This window comes from Nymphalis io, chromosome 24 (assembly GCF_905147045.1).
Source record: "Nymphalis io chromosome 24, ilAglIoxx1.1, whole genome shotgun sequence".
In the NCBI taxonomy this organism is placed as follows: Eukaryota; Metazoa; Arthropoda; class Insecta; order Lepidoptera; family Nymphalidae; genus Nymphalis; species Nymphalis io.
In genome coordinates, this window is record NC_065911.1 from 204,373 (window position 1) to 230,424 (window position 26,052).

General features: G+C 40.7%; 2 protein-coding genes across 2 annotated transcripts in view; one reads left to right on the forward strand and one right to left on the reverse strand.

Annotated features, from left to right (window-relative positions):
• Positions 1-33: 33 nt before the first annotated feature.
• LOC126777976 (GTP-binding protein 2-like) overlaps positions 34-26,052 on the forward strand; it is a 268,881-nt gene continuing 242,862 nt past the window's right edge. Inside the window, exon 1 of the mRNA XM_050501335.1 lies at positions 34-313. The gene's annotated coding sequence lies outside the window, so the exon portion shown is untranslated. The remainder of the gene's footprint in view (positions 314-26,052) is intronic.
• The window catches only part of LOC126777984 (GTP-binding protein 2-like), a 309,400-nt gene continuing 301,678 nt past the window's right edge, over positions 18,331-26,052 (reverse strand). Inside the window, exons 4-8 of the mRNA XM_050501356.1 lie at positions 20,892-21,006; positions 20,382-20,827; positions 19,579-19,674; positions 19,010-19,137; positions 18,331-18,492 (exon numbers count right to left, since the gene is read on the reverse strand). Of these exons, the coding sequence (XP_050357313.1) occupies positions 18,450-18,492; positions 19,010-19,137; positions 19,579-19,674; positions 20,382-20,827; positions 20,892-21,006 (828 nt within the window). The 3' untranslated portion in view covers positions 18,331-18,449. The remainder of the gene's footprint in view (positions 18,493-19,009; positions 19,138-19,578; positions 19,675-20,381; positions 20,828-20,891; positions 21,007-26,052) is intronic.

Consider the following 26,052-nt stretch of genomic DNA (forward strand, 5'->3'; position numbering starts at 1 on the left):
TTTGAAAATTTAACCCTGCAGAAGAAACTCGGGCAGGAAGAACAGAAGGAAGAAGAACAAAGTATCGCCAGCGAAGGACGTCCTAACAACAGCATGGCAGAGTTCATCACAAGAAGTACCGGAACCGTTGAATAATCAATCGTCGATACCAAAGGTCTGTGACGAGAAAATCGGAAAGAACGTCAACGATTTGAAATCGGAAGACGATTTTAAGAAGACGAAGAGGAAACCGACCAATGATGATGAGGATGCAACGAGAAGTGGGACAAAGTTTGCCGATAGAGTGTACAATGTCATCGATAAGTTGGAGAAGGTCAGGATAAAGGACGATATGTATTTAGCTGGTGATTTCAATTCCGAGGACTTGGAGAGTGACTTCTTCTACAGGTCTGATGATATGGAAGACTTCTGCGATGATACGTAAGTGATGTTTTTTGTTAATTAAAAAAAAGTATTATAATTTATGTGTTGTAAAGTAGTAAAGTAAAGTAACAGCCTGTGTATGTCCCACTGCTGGGCTAAGATCTCCTCTCCCTTTTTGAAGAGAAGGTATGGAGCTTGTTCCACCACGCTTCTCCAATGCGTGTTGGTGGAATACACATGTGGCAAAATTTTAGTGAAATTAGACACATGCAGGTTTCCTCACGATGTTTTCCTTCACCGTAAAGCACGAGATGAATTATAATGACAAATTAAGCACATGACAATGCAGTGGTGCTTGCCCGGGCTTGAACCCACGATTATCGTTCAAGATTCACGCGTTCTTACCACTAGACAATCTCATCTCTTATGTGTTGTAATTTTGGGTAATTATACGTTTTTTCTTAAGGCTTTGCTTGCTTTCCACGGTATGGAAGAGCAAGAAACAATAACATATCTATTCGCTTCACCCGGGATTTCAATAAAGGCTTTATATTTAAGCTCATTAACTAACATCTAGATTAAAAGAGTCAATTAGTTTCAGAGATGTAGAATTAGGATTACAGTGTTAATGTACCAGGAGATCATAAACAGTGAGTCGGTCTCACCGAACGATTACATTAAAAGAGTCAATTAGTTTCAGTTAGGATTACAGTGTTAATGTACCAGGAGATCATAAACAGTGAGTCGGTCTCACCGAACGATTAGATTAAAAGAGTCAATTAATTTCAGTTAGGATTACAGTGTTAATGTACCAGGAGATCATAAACAGTGAGTCGGTCTCACCGAACGATTAGATTAAAAGAGTCAATTAGTTTCAGTTAGGATTACAGTGTTAATGTACCAGGAGATCATAAACAGTGAGTCGGTCTCACCGAACGATTAGATTAAAAGAGTCAATTAGTTTCAGTTAGGATTACAGTGTTAATGTACCAGGAGATCATAAACAGTGAGTCGGTCTCACCGAACGATTAGATTAAAAGAGTCAATTAGTTTCAGTTAGGATTACAGTGTTAATGTACCAGGAGATCATAAACAGTGAGTCGGTCTCACCGAACACGGATGGCATTAATCGAAATAAGATCAATGTTAAATATATTCGATTTGGCCCTCAGAACATCCGACGCCGACGATTCCGGCGACGAGTGCTACGGGAGTCTACCCCCGGAGCCTCGTTTCGGGAACGTCGAGTACAAACTGCAGCTGGTCTCGCCGTGCGAGCGACGCTTCCAGCACCTGGTGACGCAAGTGAATAATAAATAATATTAAATATATAACATTATATATAACTTAGGTAGCTAACTGGGTAGGTATCACCCACTCATCAGATATTCTACCGCAAAACAGCAGTACTTGGTATTGTTGTTGGTTTGAAGGGACTCACCCTTCAAACCGGAACACAACAATACCGAGTACCGCTGGTCTGCGGTAGAATATCTGACGAGGCACCCCCTCGTACCCGGACGGGCTCGCACAAAGCTCTCCCACCAGTAAAAATATATCGTATTGTCACTCCGACACCTCAACACCTCGCCATAGACAGATCGCGACGACATTCCCGCGCACGTTCCCGCTCACAAACAAATAACTACCCATACTGTTGGTACCATTATAGATTCGGCGAGCGCGCACGCAAATGTATTCAACCGTGTAGCTACAAGAAGATGGGAAACGCTCAAGGCAGCCAGTAGTGGCGGTAAACGACTGCCTTACAATTTCGGGCCGCCTGTTCATCACGGATCGCAAGACCAAAGTGCAATATTTAGTTGACACCGGTTCAGACCTCTGTGTCTTTCCAAGATCCGCTGTTCGGGAACCTAGAAACAAAACGGGATACGAATTGTTCGCTGCAAATAAGACTATCATTTACACATATGGCTTCCTCCCCTTAACGCTGGATCTAGGACTTAGGCGCGCTTTCACGTGGCGTTTCGTCGTAGCAGACGTCTCAAAGCCCATCATCGGCGTCGACTTTTTAAGTTACTAAAACCTGCTAGTCGACTGTCGCAACCAACGCCTTGTTGACGGTGTTACCACACTTGCTGTTGCACTCCCGAAACAACGTTCTACGGAAACAATTTCCTCAGTCCGTACGACTTTAGAGGATACATCTTATCATCGCCTGCTTAGAGAATTCCCAGAAATCACTCGTCCTGCTGGAAAGCCGCACATCACCAAACACTCTACGGTGCACCATATCCGTACCACCGATGGACCACCGGTATCTAGCCGCCCGCGACGGTTAGACCCGGAAAGACTAAAAATTGCTAAGCAAGAGTTCGAAGAGATGTTACAGAGTGGCACAGCAAGAAGATCTGACAGCCCATGGTCATCACCGTTACATTTAACTAAGAAGAAAAACGACGGGTGGCGACCGTGCGGCGATTACAGAGCCCTAAACGCCCGTACAATTCCTGATAAGTACCCTATCAGGCACTTGCATGATTTTACGTGCCAGTTGACAGGCAGTACGGTCTTTTCAACCATAGACCTGGTTAAAGCTTATCATCAGATACCAGTATACGAAGACGACATTCCGAAAACCGCTATCGCCACTCCTTTCGGGCTTTACGAATTCCCGTTCATGACGTTCGGTCTTCGTAACGCCGCACAGACCTTTCAAAGATTCATGGACGAGGTACTGCGGGGCTTAGATTTTTGTTACGGGTACCTGGATGACATTCTAGTCTTCAGCAGCAGCAGTACCCTTCATCAGGAGCATCTCAAGTTGTTGTTCCAAAGACTAGCAGAATATGGAGTTCTAATAAATACCAACAAATGTACTTTCGGCAAAACGCAAGTCCAGTTCCTGGGCCACAACGTGTCAGCAGCAGGAATACAGCCGTTAGAATCGAAGGTTGAAGCCATTCAGAACTTACCGGTACCCAAGACGCTAAAAGAATTACGAAGATTTTTAGGTATGATCAATTTTTATCACCGTTTTATACCTAATGCTGCAAAAGTTCAGGCACCGCTCAACCAACTCCTCGTTGGGCCTAAAACGAAGGGATCGCAGCCTATTAACATGACGCCTGCCCTATTAGAGTCTTTCGAACTGTCTAAAAAGCAACTTTCAGAAGCCACGCTTTTGGTCCACCCAGATCCTCAAGCAGAACTGTCCATACAGACGGACGCTTCAGATACCGCAATAGGCGCTGTGCTGCAACAGTTCAAGAACAATGAATGGCAACCCTTAGCATTCTTTTCGAGGAAGCTAAGTCCATCACAGAAAAAGTACAGCCCATATGAGCGAGAGTTATTGGCAGTGTATGACGCAATTAGACATTTCAGATTTATGGTGGAAGCTCGGACATTTTGTATCATCACGGACCATAAACCACTTACGTTTGTCTTTGCCAATCACCGAGAGAACAGTTCGCCACGCCAGTTTCGCTACTTGGACTTTATAAGCCAATTCACCACAGACTTCAGATATGTAGCTGGTAAAGACAATATTGTTGCAGATGCCCTTTCGCGTATCGAGGCGGTTTCTATACCCTTAGATTACCACTCCGTGGTCAAAGCACAAGAGGCGGACAGCGAGCTACAGGACCTGCTGAAAAATGGGTCTGCGCTTAGGTTGAAGAAAATACGATTAGAGTCAGAGCCAGCTCTTCTGGTATACTGCGATGTCTCTCAAAGTAATCCTCGACCATTCATCACACCTTCATATCGCAAGCAGGTATTCGATTCGCTCCACAATTTAAGCCATCCAGGAGCCAAGCCTACGGTCAAGTTAGTTACAGAGCGCTACATTTGGCCTGGTATCCGCAAAGACTGTCGACAATGGGTAAAGGAGTGTCAACAACAAGTGTTGGCAACACTGTTTTATGTAACATAAAAATACCATCATCGTTTGTCGTTTTTTGTAATTTTATCCGCAAGGCGAAACGCCTCCCACGCAATCATGAAGTGAACACGACAAGAAAACTGGTTACAGATACAATTAATATATTTAATTTATCTAGAATATACTAGAGAGATCTCGAATTTTACATTGGAGCCGTGTTCTATAGAATTCATGGTATGTACGGGAAGGTTTGCGTGACCCGGCCGATGGCTCTGTAACAAAACAATTTCGTTAATATATAAAAATGGCTGTTTGTGTATCTGTTTGTGATTAATAGAGTTCGGACCGTTTGAATCACCATTATAGTTGAAATTTAGATGTATGTCTCATGGATGATTTTATAATATCCACTTCGTTGTAACGCCACTAGATGGCGCTGTACCACATTAACAGCCACCTTCCGGGTGTTGCTAGTAAAGTACAAAAGTGTCTGTTGGTCGAAGATATCTCTTCTTAAGAACAAAACTTATTCCAACATGATTCAAAACAGTTACAGTATATAAATGTCCGACAGCTGGGCTAAAACCTCTCCTTCTCAGGATAAGGTTTGAGCTTATTCCACAACCTGCTTCGATGCATGGATTTCCTTCACCGAACACTTATAAATTAAATGTGTGAAAGTCAGTGGAGCTAGCAATCTCGGATACCAACACTGAGCTGACGATATACTTTATTGGCTCAACAATTCAACTGTAATTAGAAGTTATCGTTGGGTTCGTTGAGCGGTACCTGGTCCCCAGTCCCGCCGTGAACAGCAGCCGGTGGCCTCGCACGAGGTACTCCGGACAGCGGGCGAACCTGAACAGCACGGAGGCCCCCTCGCCCGCCCTCAGCACGTTGTTCGGAGACATTATACCCTAAAGCGAAAAATATACCCGTGGTCAGCGATGAGATGAGCAACCCGATGGTAAGTGGTCACCACCGCCCATAGACATTGACACCGCAATAAATATTAACCATCGCTTACATCACCAATGCGTCACCAACCTTGGGAACTAAGATGTTATGTCCCTCGTGCCTGCAGTTACACTGTTTTAGTCACCAACAACAATGCTATTGCTGTTTGGCGGCAGAATATATTATAAGTGTGTGTGGTAACTGGTGGTAAGGGCATTGTGCAAACCCACCTGGGTAGGTACCACCCACTCATCAGATATTCTACCGCTAAACAGGAATATAACATAAAAAAATAAATATCATTATCATACTTAAGTATTTTACGCAACACCACAAATTATACCAAAATTAAACTATTTAATTCCATTCCGCAAAGTGAGTTTGATGTATGTATTCGTTACCTCGATAATGGCCGTCTGACGCACGTTCCCGACATGCACAGAGAACTGGAACCCTGGGTAGATGGCCGTGGAGTGTCTCAGGACATGCACTGGATGCCTGTTACATTCAATCAAATTTAATTCATGACCGCATTACATATTATATTGCACAGTCTGTGCTAATATTGCTAGCATATAAAAAAAACAGCCAAGATGGTTCAGGCGCCACTGAATTTTCATGTACTTAATTTGTGATTATAATTCATCTCGTACTTTACGATGAAGGAAAACATCGTGAGGAAACCTGCATGTGTCTAATTTCACTGAAATTCTGCCACATGTGTATTTACCAAACCGCACTGGAGCAGCGTGGTGGAATAAGCTCCAAACCTTCTCCTCAAAAAAGGGAGAGGAGGTCTTTAGCCCAGCAGTAGGACATTCACGTGCTGTTACGGATAAAAAAACACACACACACACACAATGTGCTGTGCAAACATATATAAGTCTATAGTCGATTCCAATAGGAAGTAGAGTATATAAGCAACTTTGACCATGAAATTTGGTCGAAATCTTAATATTCTGTGGTATTGACTATGGATTCGCGAAAAATTTAGCGTTTTGGTTATCTGTGAAGTTGTTATCGGAACTTTGTAAGTAAAACTTAAGTGTAACAGTGTCGTGTTGTATATAGAGATATATTGATCGAGAAGTGTTTGTAGTGTACAATACAGCAGAGCTGGTAGCGAATCGCATGGAATCGCATATCTAAGGTTTGCTAATCTTTTAAAAACGAGTAGAGTTTTCTGCTCACCTGAAAGTATATACAGCCTCTAGGGTCGTTTGGGTCTTCGAGGAACACCAGGTCGTCACACACACACTTGTCCTGCGTGTCGCTCGACACGTGCGCGTCGCTGTACTTGCTCCCGTCGTCCGACACGTACACGTTCGTGCACTTCGTGTCCGATGTCTTCGTGAGGCTGTTCTTCACGTTGGCGATGTCCTGGAGGATATTCTTGTTCTGTCTCCTCGCGTTCTTTCGATTCTTCTCCGAAGCTTGCGACGATTGGACTAGTTCTGATATCTGTAACGATGAATTTTGAAAATAAAAAAATATATCACTTTTTTAATTTCGTATAGGTACGCTGGCAAATGACCACCTTATGGTAAGTGGTCGTCACTACCCATAGACTTTGTCACAGTCTTTTAATCACCCCTAACATCGTAATGCGTCATCAAACTTGGGGATTAAGATATTACGTCTCTTGTGCCTATAGTTACACTGTCTAACTCATCTTTCAAACTAGCACACAATAATATTAAGTAATGCCATTTGGCGGTAGACACGTTATTTAAAAAAGCATTTTTAAATCGTTTCAGTACAGTAACAGCCTGTAAATGTCCCACTGCTGGGCTAAGGCCTCCTCTCCCTTTTTGAGGAGAAGATTTGGAGCTTATTCCACCACGCTGCTCCAATGCGGGTCCTGGGGGGGGGTGTTAAATATACGTCGCTCTATTCATCTCACAACTAACAGAACGCAACGCACCTATGATAATTTCGTCGCCCTCGTAGAGTCGCCCTCGCACGAGCAGTCCCCCCACGACGGGCCCCGTCGAGTACCCTACGTGGAAAATTTCGTCTATTTGAAACTCGCACGCCTCCTGTAAAGTGACATAAATTATAACATTTATAATTTAATAAAAAGGATACTAGTCAACTGGGCAAAATATGGTTCACTCACGTCCTCGGGGCGTTGCAGGTCGCGGCGCGGAGCCAGCGCCAGCAGGCACGCGTGCAGCGCGTTGAGGCCGGCGCCGCGCACGCAGCTTACCGGGAACACGGCCACCCTGCCGGCCGACACTACTGTGATTTGCGTTCAACTATATATATATATATCTGATCCGAAACTAAGCAGAGCTTGTACTATGGCAACCAGAAAACTGATATACTATTGTATAGACAATTACACACAGACTCAGGAAAAACAGACATGTTAATGCACACAATTGTCTGTCCTGAGTGGGAACCGAACCCACAACCTTTGGCGTGAAAGGCAAGTATCTAGCAAGGGTGGTTGGCGTAGCTATAGACAATACTATTACCATTACCAATAGTATGGAACTCGTTTTAAGGTCATACATAAGAGTTCACCCAGAAACACTTCGGGTTAAATAAAGGCCTGTGAAGCTACTCACTCCTCATCCTTTTTGATTTCCTCGTCTAGATTGTCTATGGTGTCCAGTATCGACTTTTGCGGCGCAACGCAGTTCCTTGCCATATTCTCGTCAGTTATTAACTATATACAGCATCCCTGATTTATCATCTCGTGCTCCTTGAAGAACATCGCGAGCAAACCTGCATGTTTCCAATTACAATATATACTAATATTATAAATGGGAAAGTAAATATATCTGTTTGTCTTTTAAACTTTCCCCCCCCCCTGGCTTCTCTTTATGTTATATGTGTGCAATTGGGCCACCTGATGGTAAGTGGTCACCATCACCCATAAGCATTGATGTAAGAAATAATAACCTAGTTTATAAGCTAGTCTTTATAGATGCTATTTAAAATAAAATCACTGACCTTATTAGCGGGTTCCAACAATTGAGCCAGCCTCGCTACAACAGCGTTGATGTTGCTAACCAGTTCACACTTGTTGATGACTGCGAAGAACGGCATGTCCAAAGCAAGCAGAAGACCGATGTGTTCTTCTGTGATGCGAGTTATACCGGCTGTTGCCGAAATCTAGAAATAAAAAAAAACTTTATAGTATAAGTTGATAATATGACTACGGTGCCATCTATAATATTATCTTGTAGCTGAATTAAAAAACTTACAGCCACTGGGTCGCTGTGACCCTGGCCCCTCGGGCCAAAAATTAAAGACACGACAGGTTAGGGGGCAACCCCGCAGCCCGTACCCAGACTGGCCTAGTCCAGTTAGGAGGAACCAACTTTCTCTCTTAAAAAACTTTCATTGTGTTTAAACTCTTACATAGTTTAATTGTAGCAAAAGAGTTTAGTTTTTTGCCGATTATTTTTAGTAGGATCTACAGTTTGAGCCAGTGTTAGGTTTATATATTATTACCTGAATAAATTATGTTGATTTTGAGCTGTTTGTAAAAATGTATTAATAAGATAAGATATTTATTCAATAAAATGAAAATTAACTTTTGGTTTGATATGGGACTCCAAAAAAATCCTTACCTAATAATAATTTGAAAACACGTTATCAGGGCTATAGAAAAAGACTTAGGATACCTAAAATCTGAGCCACCCCCACACTTATGGGGTTTAGTAATAAATAAACATACTTACAACGAGCATGGCGTAGTGAGGGGAGTAACCCGTGAGCCCGTGGAGCGTGGTGCGTTGTAACTTGCTGTGGCCCGCCAGGTCCAGGAAAGACACCAGCTTGGCGCTCCTCTCTCCGATGCGCTCCGCTGTCATCAGCTCGGAACAACCGTAGTTGACGACATTACCCTGATTATATGAATGTAATACATTATATGACTTTCATTTTAGGTATAAGTAATACCGGGTAGTGTTGCATGTCGATAGTCCATTATCGATAAAATCGATAGTTTTGGACTATCGATAATCAATGATTTTTCGATAGTATTGACGTATTGATTTTTTGACGAGCCGGTTGGCGTGGTTGGTAGTTACTTGCCTTTCATGCCAAAGGTCGTGGGTTCGATTCCCACCCAGGACAGACATTTGTGTGCATGAACATGTCTGTTTGTCCTGAGTCTGGGTGTAATTATCTATATAAGTATGTATTTACAAAAGAAAAGTAGTATATGTAGTATATCAGTTGTCTGGTTTCCATAACACAAGCTCTGCTTAATTTGGGATCAGATGACCGTGTGTGAATAATGTCCAATATTATTATTATTTCTATTTAACTTTTAAAGTTTCTCTTCTTTCGAAGAGTTTAAACCGAAAACGCGGGCTGCAGCCAAGCGTTAAGGAGTGTTGATTATATTAAAAACGTTGATGATAAAGTGGATGATGATATAAACTTTTGGGTGATACGGCAGGTGTTAAGGATTATGACTTTTTGAAGTATATGGAGGATATACGCTGGCATTTGTAAGGTGTTCAGACTTTGTGTCAAGGATTTTGGCACGATACCTGTGGATGATAGGACTATTGGGACTATGTGTACTGTTTGTGCTTTCCATTGCGTTTTAATTTCTATGGCGATATCTTGATATTTACTTAACTTTTCAGATATTGTGGTTTGTATGTTATGTGAATAAGAACGGCTATATCGATAAGATAAACGATTCTATTGATTTTATCATGAACGGTAATATCTGGTCTATTATAACAGATAGTTTTGTCAGTTATTATTGTTCTATCCCAGTAGATTTTGTGGTTTCTAGTGTCTAATACACTTTCCGGTTTATATTTGTAATATAGATTCATTTCTGTTATAAGTTTATATTTGTATGCTAAATGTTGGTGTATGATTGCAGCCACTTGATCATGTCGATGCTTATAATCGGTCTATGCGAGAGATTTGCAAGCCCCCGTTATGTGCTGAATAGTTTCAGAGGCTGCGTTACATTGTCTACATAAGTCAGTAGGTTGATTATTATCCTTCATTATGTACTTCCTATAGTTACGAGTTTCTATTATTTGGTCTTGAATGGCGAGCATAAAACCTTCGGTGTCAGGGAACAGTTCACCTCGTTTGAGCCATTCGTTCGACTTCTCTTTGTCGACGTGGGGTTGGTTCAAATAGGCTCGGTGCCTCCCATGCAGTGTTTTTTCAGCCCATGCCAACATTTGTTGTTGTTTACTTATGATATGTTCGTTTACTTGAGTGTTTTTGTCATGTAGGTTTAATGGTGTAAGCTTTTTGTCTATTTCTGTTGCGTGTCTATGTAGAGGTGAGTGTTCGGATTTATCATGGAAGTATGGTCTGAGTGAGAGTATCTGCTTATTGTGTAAATTGTGTATGTCTATTAATCCCCTTCCTCCTTCTTTGCGTGGTAGTGTGAGCCTTTGAATACAAGATTTTGGATGATGTTTCCTATATTTAGTGAAGTGAGTGCTTATAGTTCGCTGCAATTTTTTTATGTCACTTTTTGACCATTGTATTATTCCGAAAGAGTACGTAAGTAAGGGTATGGCAAATGTGTTAATAGCTTTTATTATGTTTTTAGAGTTAAGGTATGTCTTTAATACGAGATTTAATCTTCTTTGCCAGCTAGGTTTTCTGTATGATTTGTTTTGATGGTTGTTTTGTGTTAAGAATGTCATTCTTGCCCCATTACATTTAGCTGCTGTCCATGCTGCACAGTAAATTATTGTCTGTAGAGTGATAAAATCAGTATCAGTGTTTACAAATTTTGTCAGTATCATCGTATCTATGTATTTCATTATTAATGAAAACTTTTTAGAAGTTCTTTGTTTTGGAATGTATGGTCTGCTAGTTGGTTCAGTATCACAAAAATGTTCTAGAGCATGAACGAATGTGTTCTCTATTTCAGTGTTTACTTCTAAGGTCACATCATGATCGTGGGTGATACTTTCTATGTTTTGTTCATCGATAAGGGTTGATGTAACGGAATCAGTGCATGTAACTGTAGTGTTTTGCATTTTCCTAGCTTGTGAGTTTGGTTTAATGCATTGCTGAATTAGATTTGAATGCATCGTAGTGTGTAATATTACTTTGTTCTGTTGTTTGTAAATGTTCATTATCTGTGTCTTCGGTTAGTGTGTGTGTATAATGTAAATCATCTGCTACTTGTTGTTTAATCAGTGTTAATCTATCTTGTTTAATATATTTATTATTTATTATTGCCCTTCGTCGATCCGCTAATCTTTGCTCTGTAATGTGTGTAAACTCTGGGTATAAGATTATAAACTCTTCATACAAATGTTTTCTATAAGCGGTCCTATTAGTCTCTAATTGTGTTATTTTGAAATAAATCCTAATAATTGCTTCATTGCATTCATTTGTCCATTTCATACGTTTTCGTGTTAGTGTGTTAAGGGATGTTTTAAGATTTGTGGCGTTTTGTTGTATCTGAGTTTGGATTACTTGCAATTCTGTTCTAACTTCATCGTAAATCTGATCAATGGTTTCTTGTGATAATAATTTCTTTTGTATAATAGCTCTTGGTAACGTTGGTCACCAATTCTCTGTCTGCTTACTTCCATATGTGGATATTTATCTATAAATTTTATACGTAATGAAGAAAGATATGAATTTGTGTCTGATTCTAAATTTGTAAGATATAGGTAGGTACGTAGGATGAACTTATTCATTTCCATACTCCATTTTTTACGTTTTTTTACGCCACTGGTGGTGGGCACAGGTTCACTGACAAAATTTGTCTCCTGTGCAACATCCGCCAGTTGAGCACCGGTTGATGATGAATTTGGTGAAGATGCATACAAAATTGGTGATGAAGAGGGTATTGATGGGAATAAAGATTTGGAGGATGAATTAGAAGTCTGCGTGGACTCTTCTTCTAACGATGGCTCGTTTGCCTGTATATATTTTTTAGTTTTAGACCTAGTTATCATATTATTCCCACGAGTAGCTAGGGACATAAAAGTCAATCACAGCAGAGCCCTGCATTCACTGTGATAAGGGTAAATTAAATTAGAGGTCCCCTTGTCTCTAAAGTTCGCATACTAACGACTAAGCACCCCCTTAGCCATGGAGCCCTCGGCGTACGCTGTTCCACCTTGGCTTGGGTTGTATCTCTCTTGGTCTGTCTTCTCATCTTAGGCCAATCCAACATGAGTAGCTCTATTGGCATAGCCCTAAGAATCATTGAAGCGCACAGTTGTGCGCTTCCCGGACATATAAAAAAAAAACAAGCCCCACCACGTCGGCAACGTAAAGATACGTCGGTGGGGTATTATCATTATTATTATTATTATATTATTATTGCTTTCTCAAGATAAGTAATGTAGTAGGCCCAGTAACAACACTATTATTAATGAAGTTTTATTAAATCGTTACTATCGAATGAATACCTATGGATTGCTGTTATCAATATTATTAATAATAATAATAATGTCCTCCAGACCGATTTCGGCCACGGTGGCCATTCTCAAGAGAGATTAGCCAACTACGCAGGAGATATTATAGTGCACAAGTGTGTGCGCAAACACAGGTGCACTCCCTATTCCTTAACTCTCATAATCCGATGGGACGGCGACCCGACACGACCGGAAAGAGTTCAAGCGCAGGACCAACGGCTTTACGTGCTTTCCGAGGCACGGGAGTGTACACACTTCCAACTTCCGGACTCCGGGCTGCTACTGAGAATTTTCTAACAGAAAAACCCAATAACTTTTTATTGGCCCGATCTGGGAATTGAACCCAGGACCTCCGGGGTCTGCGGTCTTATATCAAGCCACTAGACCAACGAGGCAGGCAAACGAGTTATCAATAGTATTGTGAACAGAGAGCTATAGTAACTATCGATAATATCGACAATATTGACACAAGACGATACTTTCGGAAGTACCGTAACCGTAACAGCCTGTGAATGTCCCACTGCTGGGCCAAAGGCCTCCTCTCCTCTTTTTGATGAGAAGGTTTGGAGCTTATTCCACCACGCTGCTCCAATGCGGGTTGGTAGAATTCACATGTGGCAGAATTTCAGTGAAATTAGACACATGCAGGTTTCCTCACGATGTTTTCCTTCACCGTAAAGCACGAGATGAATTATAATCACAAATTAAGCACATGAAAATTCAGTGGTGCTTGCCCGGGTTTGAACCCACGATCATCGGTTAAGATTCACGCGTTCTTACCAGTGGGCCATTAAAGGAGTCAATTAATTTCAGTTAGGCTTACAGTGTTAATGTACCAGGAGAACATAAACAGTGTGTCAGTCTCACCGAACGATTAGATTAAAAGAGTCAATTAGTTTCAGTTAGGATTACAGTGTTAATGTAGCAGGAGATCATAAACAGTGCGTCGGTCTCACCGAACGATTAGATTAAAAGAGTCAATTACTTTCAGTTAGGATTACAGTGTTAATGTACCAGGAGATCGATCATAAACAGTGAGTCAGTCTCACCGAACGATTACATTAAAAGAGTCAATTAGTTTCAGTTAGGATTACAGTGTTAATGTACCAGGAGATCATAAACAGTGAGACGGTCTCACCGAACGATTAGATTAAAAGAGTCAATTAGTTTCAGTTAGGATTACAGTGTTAATGTACCAGGAGATCATAAACAGTGTGTCGGTCTCACCGAACGATTAGATTAAAAGAGTCAATTAGTTTCAGATAGGATTACAGTATTAATGTACTAGGAGATCATAAACAATGAGTCTGTCTTACCGAACGATTAGATTAAAAGAGTTAATTTTGACTAGACGTTTGGCGCGGTTAGTAGATACTTGCCTTTTCACGCCGATGGTTGTGGTTTCGATTCCCACCCAGGACAGACATTTCTGTGCATGAACATGTCTGTTTGTCCTGAGTCTAAGTGTAATTTTCTGTATAAGTATGTATTTACAAAAGAAAAGTAGTATATGTAGTATATCAGTTATCAGGTTTCCATAGCACGAGTTTTGTACTAGCTTAATTTGGGATCAGATGGCCGTGTGTGAAAAATGTCCCAGGACATTATTATTATTAGTTTCAAAGATTTAGAATTAGGATTACGTTGTTAATGTACCAGGAGAACATAAACAGTGAGACGGTCTCACCGAACGATTAGATTAAAAGAGTCAATTAGTTTCAGTTAGGATTACAGTGTTAATGTAGCAGGAGATCATAAACAGTGAGTCGGTCTCACCGAACGATTAGATTAAAAGAGTCAATTAGTTCCAGTTAGGATTACAGTGTTAATGTACCAGGAGATCATAAACAGTGAGTCGGTCTCACCGAACGATTAGATTAAAAGAGTTAATTTTGACGAGACGTTTGGCGCGGTTGGTAGATACTTGCCTTTTCACGCCGAAGGTTGTGGGTTCGATTCCCACCCAGGACAGACATTTGTGTGCATGAACATGTCTGTTTGTCCTGAGTCTAAGTGTAATTTTCTGTATAAGTATGTATTTACAAAAGAAAAGTAGTATATGTAGTATATCAGTTGTCTGGTTTCCATAGCACGAGTTTTGTACGAGCTTAATCTGGGATCAGATGGCCGTGTGTGAAAAATGTCCCAGGACATTATTATTATTAGTTTCAAAGATTTAGAATTAGGATTACGTTGTTAATGTACCAGGAGAACATAAACAGTGAGACGGTTTCACCGAACGATTACATTAAAAGAGTCAATTAGTTTCAGTTAGGATTACAGTGTTAATGTACCAGGAGATCATAAACAGTGAGACGGTCTCACCGAACGATTAGATTAAAAGAGTCAATTAGTTTCAGTTAGGATTACAGTGTTAATGTACCAGGAGATCATAAACAGTGTGTCGGTCTCACCGAACGATTAGATTAAAAGAGTCAATTAGTTTCAGATAGGATTACAGTATTAATGTACTAGGAGATCATAAACAATGAGTCTGTCTTACCGAACGATTAGATTAAAAGAGTTAATTTTGACTAGACGTTTGGCGCGGTTAGTAGATACTTGCCTTTTCACGCCGATGGTTGTGGTTTCGATTCCCACCCAGGACAGACATTTCTGTGCATGAACATGTCTGTTTGTCCTGAGTCTAAGTGTAATTTTCTGTATAAGTATGTATTTACAAAAGAAAAGTAGTATATGTAGTATATCAGTTGTCAGGTTTCCATAGCACGAGTTTTGTACGAGCTTAATCTGGGATCAGATGGCCGTGTGTGAAAAATGTCCCAGGACATTATTATTATTAGTTTCAAAGATTTAGAATTAGGATTACGTTGTTAATGTACCAGGAGAACATAAACAGTGAGACGGTCTCACCGAACGATTAGATTAAAAGAGTCAATTAGTTTCAGTTAGGATTACAGTGTTAATGTAGCAGGAGATCATAAACAGTGAGTCGGTCTCACCGAACGATTAGATTAAAAGAGTCAATTAGTTCCAGTTAGGATTACAGTGTTAATGTACCAGGAGATCATAAACAGTGAGTCGGTCTCACCGAACGATTAGATTAAAAGAGTTAATTTTGACGAGACGTTTGGCGCGGTTGGTAGATACTTGCCTTTTCACGCCGAAGGTTGTGGGTTCGATTCCCACCCAGGACAGACATTTGTGTGCATGAACATGTCTGTTTGTCCTGAGTCTAAGTGTAATTTTCTGTATAAGTATGTATTTACAAAAGAAAAGTAGTATATGTAGTATATCAGTTGTCTGGTTTCCATAGCACGAGTTTTGTACGAGCTTAATCTGGGATCAGATGGCCGTGTGTGAAAAATGTCCCAGGATATTATTATTATTAGTTTCAAAGATTTAGAATTAGGATTACGTTGTTAATGTACCAGGAGAACATAAACAGTGAGACGGTTTCACCGAACGATTAGATTAAAAGAGTCAATTAGTTTCAGTTAGGATTACAGTGTTAATGTACCAGGAGATCATAAACAGTGAGTCGGTCTCACCGAACGATTAGATTAAAAGAGTCAATTAGTTTCAGTAAGGATTACAGTGTTAATGTACCAGGAGATCATAAACAGTGAGACGGTTTCACCGAACGATTAGATTAAAAGAGTCAATTAGTTTCAGTTATGATTACAGTGTTAATGTACCAGGAGTTTTACAGTTTTAATCTAACCGTTCGGTAAGACCGACACACTGTTTATGATCTCCTGGTACATTAACACTGTAATCCTAACTGAAACTAATTGACTCTTTTAATCTATAATTGAATTATAATAATAATGTCCTCCAGACCGATTTCGGCTACGGCGGCCAATCTCAAGATTGATTAGCCAAATACGCAGGAGATATTATAGTGCACAAGTGTGTGCGCAAACACAGGTGCACTCCCTATTCCCTAACTCTCATAATCCGATGGGACGGCAATCCGATACCACCGGAAAGAGTTTAGGCGCAGGACCATCAGCTTTATGTGCTTTCCGAAGCACGGGAGTGTACTTATTTCCAACTTCCAGACTCCGGGCTGCTACTCAGAATTTTCTGACACACAAATTATGTTTAATATTATTGTAGTTTAATTAATATCGATACCACAGATAGCTATAAAAATTTTTTAATTAATACAAATCATAAAAATTCAATGTCATATCGTCTAAAGTAAAATCGGCATTAAATAATCCGATCATTGATAGTTAGATATCGTAATGTTATATAAATATGTATCATTAACTTAAAATTGCAATTTATAAACAGGAACTGGATATATCATTTAATGTACAAAGTTTAAATACAAAAATATGAAAGCTAATTTTGGTTTACCTCTTGAGGTAGTGATTATATTAATGGCGCCAAAATTGTAATTCAAAATGGCGTCATGACGTTTGTGTTTTTAAAATGCTAAGCATGTTTTTTTTTTTTTTTTTAATAAATACAAAAATTATTTTACCGTACAACATTATTGTTTTAAATTTTTAATCAATTGTTATTGGAGTCTTACATATCAGCGCGGCTTAATGCAAAAGTAACATCGGCATTGTAAGAGCTACCATTAACAAAAAAAAAAATATACAAACCTAAAGATTTGTTCCTTGGGGCGTGATTATCATTTTAAAAACAGGTACGTTATATATGTATGCATATAAATATGTTATTTCATTTAAATAGAAAATAACTAGTGTATTAAAGCCACAAGAGTAGACAAAGGCAAATTAACAACCGACATTGAATTGGCGCGATATCATTGGTCGAGATTTTGAGTTATCTGTGATATTCATTATGGATTTGCGAAAAAATTGCGTTTTATTCGAGAAAGTAGTTAAACTGAGCTGTTAGCGACTATCACGGGATATGGAAATATAAAGTTAGTTTATATTTACTCCTACGATTGGAATATACTATATTAAAATAAATACTATATTTTCAATTATAAAGATTTATAACCTTTTACTGTTGCGATTTCTGTTTCTCTTTTTTAATTTCGAATAGGAAGGCTAATGTAATTTTGGTGGTAATTCTCCACCGCGTCATTGGCGTTTTAAGAAATATTAACCATCATTTATATTGTCAATGTGCCACCAACATTGGGAACCAAGATGTAATATCCATTGTGTATGTACGTTATTTCATAAACCTAGTTATATAATTGTTTAATATTAACTAGAAATTGGATGTATTATATTGTCATATATATATAAGCCTTTATATATTGCAATATTATTTATACATAAGCATAGACGTTTTGCATGTATGTTATATACGTAATAAAAACTCTGACACTGATTAATTAACTGACTGAATAAAAATGAGTTATGAGTGAAAATTTGCTCGATCACGTATGATGCTTTATTAAAAATTTGTCCGCTAGTGTTAAATATATGAAAGTTTATATGGATGGTCCACATTTTTTTTATACAGTGTTGCCAACTTGGGGGTTTTACCCCTAAATAAGGCTATGTCAGATGAAATCAAATAGGATATTTTCAGGTTAGACATTTTTTAGGAGGAACATTTTTTAAAGAAATTTTCTCCGGGGATTAACTCTTCAGCTTCATTTAATTGAGTATATTTCAAGTTTACTAATGCTACTTGCAGTACTTGATTTGCTTTTTTTTAACATCATATTATAAATGTATTTTGTATTTATTTCAATTCATCCGTCAGGAGGATGCTTCTAAGAGGTTGGCAACACTGTTTTTATGTAACATAAAAATACTATCATCGTTTGTCGTTTTTTGTAATTTAATCCGCAAGGCGAAACGCCCCCCACGCAATCATGAAGTGAACACGACAAGAAAACTGGTTACAGATACAATTAATATATTTAATTTATCTAGAATATTCTAGAGAGATCTCGAATTTTACATTGGAGCCGTGTTCTATAGAATTCATGGTATGTACGGGAAGGTTTGCGTGACCCGGCCGATGGCTCTGTAACAAAACAATTTCGTTAATATATAAAAATGGCTGTTTGTGTATCTGTTTGTGATTAATAGAGTTCGGACCGTTTGAATCACCATTATAGTTGAAATTTAGATGAATGTCTCATGGATGATTTTATAATATCCACTTCGTTGTAACGCCGCTAGATGGCGCTGTACCACATTAACAGCCACCTTCCGGGTTTTGCTAGTAAAGTACAAAAGTGTCTGTTGGTCGAAGATATCTCTTCTTAAGAACAAAACTTATTCCAACATGATTCAAAACAGTTACAGTATATAAATGTCCCACAGCTGGGCTAAAACCTCTCCTTCTCAGGAGAAGGTTTGAGCTTATTCCACAACCTGCTTCGATGCATGGATTTCCTTCACCGAACACTTATAAATTAAATGTGTGAAAGTCAGTGGAGCTAGCAATCTCGGATACCAACACTGAGCTGACGATATACTTTATTGGCTCAACAATTCAACTGTAATTAGAAGTTATCGTTGGGTTCGTTGAGAGGTACCTGGTCCCCAGCCCCGCCGTGAACAGCAGCCGGCGGCCCCGCACGAGGTACTCCGGACAGCGGGCGAACCTGAACAGCACGGAGGCCCCCTCGCCCGCCCTCAGCACGTTGTTCGGAGACATTATACCCTAAAGCGAAAAATATATCCGTGGTCAGCGATGAGATGAGCAACCCGATGGTAAGTGGTCACCACCGCCCATAGACATTGACACCGCAATAAATATTAACCATCGCTTACATCACCAATGCGTCACCAACCTTGGGAACTAAGATGTTATGTCCCTCGTGCCTGTAGTTACACTGTTTTACTCACCAACAACAATGCTATTGCTGTTTGGTGGCAGAATATATTATAAGTGTGTGTGGTAACTGGTGGTAAGGGCATTGTGCAAACCCGCCTGGGTAGGTACCACCCACTTATCAGATATTTTACCGCTAAACAGGAATATAACATAAAAAAATAAATATCATTATCATACTTAAGTATTTTACGCAACACCACAAATTATACCAAAATTAAACTATTTAATTCCATTCCGCCAAGTGAGTTTGATGTATGTATTCGTTACCTCGATAATGGCCGTCTGACGCACGTTCCCGACATGCACAGAGGACTGGAACCCTGGGTAGATGGCCGTGGAGTGTCTCAGGACATGCACGGATGCCTGTTACATTCAATCAAATTTAATTCATGACCGCATTACATATTATATTGCACAGTCTGTGCTAATATTGCTAGCATATAAAAAAACAGCCGAGATGATCCAGGCACCACTGAATTTTCATGTACTTAATTTGTGATTATAAGTCATCTCGTACTTTACGATGAAGGAAAACATCGTGAGGAAACCTGCATGTGTCTAATTTCACTGAAATTCTGCCACATGTGTATTTACCAAACCGCACTGGAGCAGCGTGGTGGAATAAGCTCCAAACCTTCTCCTCAAAAAAGGGAGAGGAGGCCTTTAGCCCAGCAGTAGGACATTCACGTGCTGTTACGGATAAAAAACACACACACACACAATGTGCTGTGCAAACATATACAAGTCTATAGTCGATTCCAATAGCAAGTAGAGTATATAAGCCACTTTGACCTTGAAATTTGGTCGAAATCTTAATATTCTGTGGTATTGACTATGGATTCGCGAAAAATTTAGCGTTTTGGTTATCTGTGAAGTTGTTATCGGAACTTTGTAAGTAAAACTAAAGTGTATATAAGTAGTTAAGTGTGACAGTGTCGTGTTATATATAGAGATATATTGATCGAGAAGTGTTTGTGGTGTACAATACAGCAGAGCTGGTAGCGAATCGCGTGGAATCGCATATCTAAGGTTTGCTAATCTTTTAAAAACGAGTAGAGTTTTCTGCTCACCTGAAAGTATATACAGCGTCTAGGGTCGTTTGGGTCTTCGAGGAACACCAGGTCGTCACACACGCACTTGTCCTGCGTGTCGCTCGACACGTGCGCGTCGCTGTACTTGCTCCCGTCGTCCGACACGTACACGTTCGTGCACTTCGTGTCCGAAGTCTTCGTGAGGCTGTTCTTCACGTTGGCGATGTCCTGGAGGATATTCTTGTTCTGTCTCCTCGCGTTCTTTTGATTCTTCTCCGAAGCTTGCGACGAGTGGACTAGTTCTGATAGTCCCGCGGCGTAGCCCCCCGGCCGCGCTAGCAGCAACATGCCCTGCCGCAGTCCCGGCGGAAAGCGCCCCAGGCCCAGCGACGCCGACTGTCCCGCGCGCACGCTGCCGCACGGGACGCGGTTGCGGTATATCGTGCGCACGGATATCTCCGCGAACTCGCCGGACTCCAGAGGTCCTGGGGGAGGGGTGTTAAATATACGTCGCTCTATTCATCTCAAAACTAACAGAACGCAACGCACCTATGATAATTTCGTCGCCCTCGTAGAGTCGCCCTCGCGCGAGCAGTCCCCCCACGACGGGCCCCGTCGAGTACCCTACGTGGAAAATTTCGTCTATTTGAAACTCGCACGCCTCCTGTAAAGTGACATAAATTATAACATTTATAATTTAATAAAAAGGATACTAGTCAACTGCGCAACATATGGTTCACTCAAGTCCTCGGGGCGGTGCAAGTCGCGGCGCGGAGCCAGCGCCAGCAGGCACGCGTGCAGCGCATTGAGGCCGGCGCCGCGCACGCAGCTTACCGGGAACACGGCCACCCTGCCGGCCGACACTACTGTGATTTGCGTTCAACTATACATATATATCTGATCCGAAACTAAGCAGAGCTTGTACTATGGCAACCAGACAACTGATATACTATTGTATAGACAATTACACACAGACTCAGGAAAAACAGACATGTTAATGCACACAATTGTCTGTCCTGAGTGGGAACCGAACTCACAACCTTTGGCGTGAAAGGCAAGTATCTAGCAAGGGTGGTTGGCGTAGCTATAGACAATACTATTACCATTACCAATAGTATGGAACTCGTCTTAAGGTCATACATAAGAGTTCACCCAGAAACACTTCGGGTTAAATAAAGGCCTGTGAAGCTACTCACTCCTCATCCTTTTTGATTTCCTCGTCTAGATTGTCTATGTTGTCCAGTATCGACTTTTGCGGCGCAACGCAGTTCCTTGCCATATTCTCGTCAGTTATTAACAGCGGTTTCTGTAATAATACCAATATATACCATTACTTTAAATTTAAATAAATCTATAAATTATACAGCATCCCTGATTTATCATCTCGTGCTTCTTGAAGAACATCGCGAGGAAACCTGCATATTTCCAATTACAATATATACAAATATTATAAATGGGAAAGTAAATTCCCCCCCCCCCCCGACTTCTCTTTATGTTAAATGTGTGCAATTGGGCCACCTGATGGTAAGTGGTCACCATCACCCAAAAGCATTGATGTAAGAAATAATAACCTAGTTTATAAGCTAGTCTTTATAGATGCTTTTTAAAATAAAATCACTGACCTTATTAGCGGGTTCCAACAATTGAGTCAGCCTCGCTACAACAGCATTGATGTTGCTAACCAGTTCACATTTGTTGATGACTGCGAAGAACGGCATGTCCAAAGCCAGCAGAAGACCGATGTGTTCTTCTGTGATGCGAGTTATACCGGCTGTTGCCGAAATCTAGAAATAAAAAAAAAACTTTATAGTACAAGTTGATAATATGACTACAGTGCCATCTATAATATTATCTTGTAGCTGAATTAAAAAACTTACAGCCACTGGGTCGCTGTGACCCTGGCCCCTCGGGCCAAAAATTAAAGACACGACAGGTTAGGGGGCAACCCCGCGGCCCGTACCCAGACTGGCCTAGGCCAGTTAGGAGGAACCAACTCTCTCTCTCTTAAAAAAACTTTCATTAATAAGACGTATTGCTCGATAAGGGTTTATAAATATGATAAAAAATTGTGTTTAAACTCTTACATAGTTTAATTGTAGCAAAAGAGTTTAGTTTTTTGCCGATTATTTTTAGTAGGATCTACAGTTTGAGCCGGTGTTAGGTTTATATATTATTACCTGAATAAATTATTTTGATTTTGAGCTGTTTGTAAAAATGTATGGGAACACGTATGGGAACTAGTAATAAATAAACATACTTACAACGAGCATGGCGTAGTGCGGGGAGTAACCCGTGAGCCCGTGGAGCGTGGTGCGTTGGTACTTGCTGTGGCCCGCCAGGTTCAGGAAAGACACCAGCTTGGCGCTCCTCTCTCCGATGCGCTCCGCTGTCATCAGCTCGGAACAACCGTAGTTGACGACATTACCCTGATTATATGAATGTAATACATTATATGACTTTCATTTTAGGTATAAGTAATACCGGGTAGTGTTGCATGTCGATAGTCCATTATCGATAAAATCGATAGTTTTGGACTATCGATAATCAATGATTTTTCGATAGTATTGACGTATTGATTTTTTGGCGAGCCGGTTGGCGTGGTTGGTAGTTACTTGCCTTTCATGCCAAAGGTCGTGGGTTCGATTCCCACCCAGGACAGACATTTGTGTGCATGAACATGTCTGTTTGTCCTGAGTCTGGGTGTAATTATCTATATAAGTATGTATTTACAAAAGAAAAGTAGTATATGTAGTATATCAGTTGTTTGGTTTCCATAACACAAGCTCTGCTTAATTTGAGATCAGATGACCGTGTGTGAATAATGTCCAATATTATTATTATTATTATTTCTATTTAACTTTTAAAGTTTCTCTTCTTTCGAAGAGCTTAAACCGAAAACGCGGGCTGCAGCCAAGCGTTAAGGAGTGTTGCTTATATTAAAAACGTTGATGATAAAGTGGATGATGATATAAACTTTCGGGTGATACGGCAGGTGTTAAGGATTATGGCTTTTTGAAGTATATGGAGGATCAGTGACGTCACGAACGGCGGTGTCAGCTGATTCGACTCCTAGTTTTTTTGTTGATAATAAAATATTTTAGTAGTTTCCGATATAATCAATCCGTATTACTAGATTACTTCAGTATCAGTTTATAGTATTCTTTTTTTTTTTTTTTATATTCGCCGGGAGGGCAAATGACTCTACTCCACCTGATGGTAAGTGGTAGTAGAGTCCAAACGCGACGACGGCCAGTACAGACGGGAAAAACGTTCTGCACTAGCCGCCTTCGCCTTGCCGGCCCGCAAGATGCCTCTTCACGCCTCGTTTGAAGGAACCCGGGTTGTAAGAGGAGGGGAACACGTGAGCTGGTAAGGAATTCCATTTTTTGGAAGTGCGACAAAGAAAGGAGTTGCCAAATTTCTTTGTACGCGATGGAATTGATGTCACAGTTAGGCGGTGACATCGAGAACCAGCTCGCGTGGACTTAAGAAGGAAGGGGGAAGCAGGGATTAGAGAGAATAATTCCTCAGAGCACTCGCCGTGATACAGTCGATAGAAAGCGCTCAGTGCTGCTATCTCACGACGCAATTGTAAAGGTTCAAGGGTGTTTGTGACCTTTACGTCGCCAATAATGCGTGCGGCACGTCGCTGCAACCGGTCCAAGGCCTCAAGTAGGTACTTAGCGGAGCCATCCCAAAGGTGCAAGCAATATTCCACGCAAGACCGTACCTGTGTTTTCTACAGCAGGCACAGTTGTTGTGGCATGAAAAAGCGCCGCATCTTGTTCAGAACTCCGAGTTTCCGTGAAGCTGTTTTTATAATAGCCTCGATGTAATCCCTTGGACTAAGGTCGCAGCGAACGTCAATCCCCAGCATGGCGATTTTGCTTTGCATCACCAGCGGAGTACCACAGAGGGAGGGAAGAGGGGAAAATGTTGACTTTTTCGCCGTGAGAGCGCATACCTGTGTTTTCTTGGCATTAAACTCAACAAGATTATCAGAGCCCCATTTGGCGATGAGCTCTAACGTCCTATCGAGTTCAATGACAAGATTCTCCCGCCTCTCCTCAGTTTCCGCCCGCCCAGCCACTGCGCGTCCGTGGTATCCACCATGCACTGTACTATCATCTGCATAGCAATGTATGTTCCCAAGGGAGAGCATATCATTGATATGCAAAAGAAAGAGTGTGGGAGATAGCACAGATCCCTGGGGGACCCCAGCATTCACTACATAGAATTGTGAAGCGCTACCATCTACTAAAACACGAAGGCTACGCTTGTGTAGGAAGCTGGCAATCCAGGTGCATAGCTGAGCAGGCAGACCATATGCCGGTAGCTTGGAGAGAAGACTTCTGTGCCAGACCCTGTCGAAAGCCTTGGAGATATCGAGGCTGACAGCCAACGATTCTCCATGCTTGTCGATAGCTTCACCCCAGAGGTGTGTTACGTACGCTAGAAGATCACCTGTGGACCGTTTTGGTCGAAACCCGTACTGACGATCATTAATTAGACAGTGATCTTCTAGGTAATGGATCAGTTGGTTGTTTAAAATCCGTTCCATCACCTTACAAAGTACTGAGGTGATAGCTATTGGCCGATAATTTGCCGGGTCAGACCGATCCCCTTTTTTGGGAACCGCTTGCACATTAGCTCTTCTCCAAGCCTCCGGCACACTTCCCGAAGAGAGAGAAAGTTGGAACAGTTGGTTTTTCACGAACGGCGGTGTCAGCTGATTCGACTCCTAGTTTTTTTGTTGATAATAAAATATTTTAGTAGTTTCCGGTATAATCAATCCGTATTACTAGATTACTTCAGTATCAGTTTATCGTATTCAAATAAATTTAAAGTGATAAATTACAGTGAAGTAGTGTTTTAAAGCAAAAACTCTGTATCACAATCAGCTGTTCGTTTGTGTTTACCCTCCTAATAAAGCAATAACTAAATATAAGTAATTGAACTATAAAAATAGTGAAACAGTGTGTGTGTTATAATCTGGATACACAACTTTTATATACAGGTTTCATTTTTATTAATATTCATATTTAGTGAAAATAAACAAATTACACAATAGTTGTACAAAATATAATTATTAAGACACAAGAGACTTAATCTATAGTGCCACCTAGTAGTCATCTCGAGAACTATTATATGTAATCAATACGACATTATGGCAAATAAATGTCATCATTGTGGTAAATTCCTGTCTGCGTCAGATGGCGCTAAGTGTACGAAATGTCCATCAATGTTCCATAGGGCTTGCGTAAATCTCAGCCCGGAATCTCGTATCCCCCAAAAATGGATGTGTCGTAGTTGCAAAAACAATGGTTCCATTAAATGTTTGTCGGCTTCTTCCTCCCTTGCTAACGCTGAAAGAAATGATGAGGAACTTAACGCAAATTCGTCCGATGAATCCTCTCTGGTCCGAGAAATAAAATTGTTAAGAGCCGAATTAGCCATGGTCTCTGGAGAGATGACATCTTTTAGACTCGAGCTAGCCAAATTAAATTCCTGTATCACAGAATTTAATAATCGCGTGGACATTATTGAGGAGCGTTTATCTTCATTGGAGCAGCAGAAAGCAGGTAGCAGCCTGAACCGGGACGGTATCTCTCATGAAGTAGTTGCTCAACTTCGTTCTGAGCTTAATGACCGGGAGCAAGAATGCTTCTCTAATGATCTGGAGATATCAGGCTTGGCAGAAAAGTCCGGA